We start from the raw sequence: 5,092 nt of genomic DNA, 5'->3' as shown, positions 1-5,092 counted from the left end.
ATCTATCCAAGGGCATCCTCCTTGCACTCGAAATACTTATCGTATCCGACCACCCCCTCCCGAATACGATTGAAAACATGCCTGGCCATACGAAAACGGCACCGGAATTGGTGATGTTTGAAGTGCGGGTTGGGTGCCTCGAAGTAGTCCTTTCAAAGAAGAAAATAGCCGCTCCCTCGGTTGCGATTCAACGCCGGAGTGTGCCCCGGTATCGAGCCCCGGAACAATGGTCGCTGCCTACTAAGGTGGTCATGGACGACCAACACAGCAGCCACCATCTCCTCATCGCCGGATGAAGAATCATCCGACTTGCAAAGAAAATTGTGGAAAAAGAACTCGTCGGCGGAGTCCATTTGTACCTTGTGGGCAACCGTCGAACAACTTGCGGGCGTCATCGAAGAAGCACGCCGCGAAGAGACGCGCGCCTCCCCTGGACCAGGTAGCTGGCCTGGCGGCGTCCGACGAGCGTGGTGGTGCCAGATGAGCGTGCTGGCGTTGTCGAAGGAGCTGGTTGGGTGCGCGGGGCAGAGGTGGTGCTCGCGGCGACGTCGGGGAAGAAGCTGTGGTGGCCCGGCGGCGACGACGTGGGAAGGTGACGTGCTGCGGGGAAGGTATGTGGGTGCAGACTGCTGGCAAGGGCACCGGAACTGGGCAGCGGCGGCGACGGCGTGGGGCTTGCTGTCGATGGGAGGAAGAAAATGGCCGATGTGTCACCGACTAGCGAGGCAGAGGGAGGAGTAGGTGGGTGTCGCCCGCGTCCACGCCGACGCAAATGAGGCTTGAATTTAGGCCAGGAATGAATCGCTCGGCGAACGAAAAGCGAACGCTCGTCCGTTTAGGTCAGTGTATTGCATCGACTTTTATGTATGTTTTGACGCAGACAGATACGCGCTGCGGACGAAATAGATCGGCGAGTTGGATTTTCTCTTAACACTCTTTGGGATTGCCATTGGATGAACTCAGGCAAAGAAAAGGACTGGGCTCCGGAAGTCGTGGTCTCTCTCGTGCTCCACTTTCCTCCCATCCCAATCTCAAATCACTCATCGCAAAAGTGGAATCTAAGATTACCGGAGCGCCTGCTCGTCCTCCAGTCCGCCCATTCCGGCGCCAGTCGCCACCTTAGCCGAATCCCCATTCTCCCATTTTCCCCGAGGCTAGATTCTGTTCCAGCGCATTAGGTGCCCGCTCTGTTTTTTTTCCTAATGGGAAGCAGTAATCAAGAACCGGGGGTGAGCCTCCGGACGGATGGCTGGCTACAGAAGCCTATGGATAGCCTCATGCAGATCCCGGATAAGATCCAAAACTCTCTCAAGGTAGGTTGCTTCTTGATCAGGTGAAAAATTCCTTTTATTATCGATCGAGGGGGTCGAAATTGGTTGCGCAGATGTAAACTGACCTGTTTGGAGCTTGTGACAGCTACATTTTGGGCGTTTCTTGAAGATGGATGGTGTTAGCGGTGGCGGTATCAAGGCACAAATGCCATCAGAAAAGGTGAGGGTATCATATACCGCTGCTGCTGCTTCAGAGGATAGCTTGGACCGGCAGCTCCAGGCTTGGAGGGACAATCCTAGTTGGACTGATCAGCCTCCAGAAATCAAGGTACTACTCCCTCCGTCCGGAATTAGTTTAACGCTCAAACGGATGTATCTACAAGGTACTACTCCCTCCCTCCGGAATTAGTTGAGTCCGGAATTAGTTGACGCTCAAACGGATGTATTTAAGCTCCGGACGGAGGGAGTATTTGATAACGAGTTGTGATACAAGGATTGCGATTGGGGATGCTTGTATTGTAGGTTAGAAGATGGCCTAATATTTTGGAAAATTAAACTGGACACAAGATTGAAATATTTCTTCTTGCTGGGACATCTCTGAGTTCCGTGTTCCAATAGGTCATTATCATTTCTAGATTGTTAAATTATTTTGATATCCTTCTTTTTAGGAATTACTTTGATATCCTAACCTTTTACAATATTAAATAATTACTTACAGGTGACTGTGCCACAAGGCTCTCTTTGCAATCTTAATCTAAAATTTAAGGCAGGATTGCCACCGGATGCAGTTTACAACATTATAATTGACCCGGAGAACAAAAGAGTGTTCAAAAATATCAAGGTGCGCACAGATATACTCTTACTTATTCAGAATGTCCAAGGTGGAACGGCCTTGTGATTGTCCAGGGAACTGTTCGATGCTTCATCCCTGTTCTTAATTTCTCAGTCGTTGCTGTTTGTATGTCATTGTGCATATCAAGATAGTTCTGTGATGCAATCCCCTGAAAATTGAACATGTTCATTCATCATACATTTCTTAGGTGTCCATTAACTAACTTAAGACATGGTTAAGTGGTTGGCCCAGAACCTGTAATTGTACCACCCAAGTTGTTGAATGACAGAAACTGATATGTGATGTTTTTTATGAAGTTGTATGTCCTTTACAGTGTGTTCGGAGTACTTATATTGCGATCCTTGAAACTATGAAAGAAATATGAGAGGCCATGCAAGCATATATGTTGTTGATTCTTCATGATTTCCCAAATTTGGCTACTGCTGCCAGCTAAACGACCCAAAGAACTTCTAAAGAAGTAATTGTGTTATCTTAACCATGCACGACATATTGCTCTAATTTTCAGGAAGTGGTGTCAAGGAACGTGTTGCTTGATGAAGGATCAAGGCAGATAGTTGAAGTGGAACAGGCAGCGATATGGAAATTCCTTTGGTGGTCCGGCATCTTATCAGTCCATGTTTTTGTTGACCAGGACAGAAGAAATCACACTGTAATAACTTGAAACTTTTCCATAAACCTTTTAGCAACATGTGCAATCTGTTTTCTGATACCATGATACATGGTTTCGGGCTATAAACATTTTGCAGGTGAAGTTCAAACAAGGGCGAAGTGGTTTTATGAAGAAGTTTGAGGGTTGCTGGAAAATAGAGCCCCTGTTTGTTGACAAGGAAGCATGCCTTCCTCTTGATCCACATACGCTGGAAGAATATGATTCTTGTTCTGCTGGCAGAGGAAGAGTTGGATCTGCCATTACCTTGGATCAGCTTATTGAGCCTGCTCTGTTGCCCCCACAGCCCATCGCATGGTATGTGAGAGGGATTACCACAAGGACGACCGAGATGCTGGTGAATGACCTAATAGCGGAAACTGCTCGGCTGCGAGGCCTGGCAAGCAATGGGGATGCCAACCAGCATACTGAAGAAAATCATGATGTTAATGGAGACGTTCTAACAGAAGATTGTAATGATGTTAAGGAAAGGTGGCGACAGAGAAGAAAAGCTGGACGACAGGGAAGTTCCCTTAGATTGACAAGACAACAGGGGCAGGATAAACTATCAAGCCTGATCAATGTATAACTAAGTTAGTGTATATGTTTGCAGTTTTGTGTTGATGGTGTAGCATTCCTCGAATTTTGGATTACTGGTCATGATTATGGATGAGCATGTCTGAGATAGAGATGTTGAATGGTGTATAATTGTTTTGATGATGTTACAAATGAAATTCTACTTCGACCAGAAGCTATCATTACTTTGGTTCAGTTTGATATGCAGTTCTGAACTTTCTGGGCAGCTGAAGTTGCTTGATCTTCATGCCTGGTGTGCTTGGCATACCTACTACATTCCTTTAAAATATTTTAACAAATTTACAGTGTTGCTGCGTGATGATGTGAGCTCATGTGAATCGAAGTTTCATGAAAACTGAAGCTAACCAGATGAACCAGATGCCAATCTCTGAACCTGGCCAAAACTTGTGGGTGAGTTCATCCATCTTTTCTCCAAATCTGCAAGGCAAGGAAGCCTCCAATTCCTTTCTTTCGTACACATGCTCAAGGCAACGTCGCCCTATGAAACTACCACCCTACCACAGCTTTTGCATTCTATAGCCCACTGATCGATCGCGCGGCAGCCATGTCCGACCAACCACGGCCGCCGTCGATGCCACCACCCCAGCCGCAGCCGTTCCGGTTCTGGCTTCCTTACAGAAGCAATGTGGGGTCGTGGCGCCATCAACCGCCGCCCCCATTGCCACCGCTGCCTCGACCTCAGGCACCCGGTTCACCCACACCAACTCCGGCGGAGCCCGCGCCGGCACGCGCCGTGGAGGAAGATACCCCCCTCCAGGCTGACTCGTCCGACGAGTCGGACACGATTGCTGTTGAAGCTTTAGACTCGCTGCGGCTACGAGGAGCCAGGCCGGCCATGGCTGACCTGGAGCTGACGCTCTCGAGGTCGCCGCCGCCGCCCACGGGCCCAGAGCAGGGCACGAGCGGGGGTGGCGACCGTGGGAACGACGGCGCCAAGATATCCATCTCCGGCTTCCCGAGGGCCCGCCTCTTCGACGGCGCCCGCGCGCCGTACCGGCGGGAGATCGAGGACGGGCTCAAGAGCCTGGCCGGCCGCGAGACGCCGGCGCCGAGCCCGCCGGACGTCGGCAACCAGGGGTACCGCGTCTTCACGCTGGCCGGTCACAACGTCGGCGCGAGCATGGTCCTCGGCAACGGCTCCAGCGGCGCGCCACTGCCAAGAAGCAATGAGCCGGAGGGGTCGGCGAGGCCGCCGTCGGTGGCCGCGAACGTGAACAGCAACGTGCAGGGTGTGAACAACTCGGCGATGGAGGAGAGCACGTGCAACTCCGGTGACCCCGGGGTGCGCGTGGACATCAAGAACGCCCACGAGGATCGTGTTGCGCTGGGGCAGGGCAAGGAGGGGGAGAAGAAGCCAGAGGAACCGGCAAGAACACCGCCACCGCAAGCAGAAAGCAGCGGCGAGGCGGCCCGGGCGCCGCCGAAGACGAGGCGGTGCCTTCGCGCGCTGATGATCGAGGAGCGAAAGCCGAAGCCGATATCCTGCCGGTTCCAGTGCGTGGCGGACCACGCGCCGCCGCCGGCGACCGCGAGCAACTCCGGCGGTAATAAGAGTGCGGAGGAAGGCGCGGAAGAGGGCACAAGGTGATCTCGAACTCGAAGCGTGCGCGGGAATCGGAAGCACACTGGTTTGTAATTGTTTTTGCGCATAAAAATACGAAATCCAAACGACACATGAGACTCTGAAATTACAGTTATCTTCTCGCAAAAAGAATATTTGCCGTA

The 5,092-nt window shown here is 51.3% G+C and overlaps 1 protein-coding gene across 1 annotated transcript; it reads left to right on the top strand.

Annotated features, from left to right (window-relative positions):
- The first annotated feature begins 917 nt into the window (after nt 1-917).
- LOC123111729 (uncharacterized) lies at nt 918-3,541 on the top strand. Its single transcript, XM_044532578.1, has 5 exons — nt 918-1,313; nt 1,417-1,599; nt 1,990-2,112; nt 2,630-2,773; nt 2,871-3,541. Exons 1-5 carry the CDS (start codon nt 1,203-1,205, stop codon nt 3,357-3,359), a joined length of 1,050 nt encoding a protein of 349 aa, XP_044388513.1. The 5' UTR covers nt 918-1,202; the 3' UTR covers nt 3,360-3,541.
- The last annotated feature ends 1,551 nt before the right edge of the window (nt 3,542-5,092 follow it).

This window comes from Triticum aestivum, chromosome 5B (genome assembly GCF_018294505.1).
Source record: "Triticum aestivum cultivar Chinese Spring chromosome 5B, IWGSC CS RefSeq v2.1, whole genome shotgun sequence".
NCBI classification, from domain to species: domain Eukaryota; kingdom Viridiplantae; phylum Streptophyta; class Magnoliopsida; order Poales; family Poaceae; genus Triticum; species Triticum aestivum.
The sequence above is the reverse complement of the archived record's forward strand: the minus strand, read 5'-3'. Positions and strand labels throughout refer to the sequence as shown.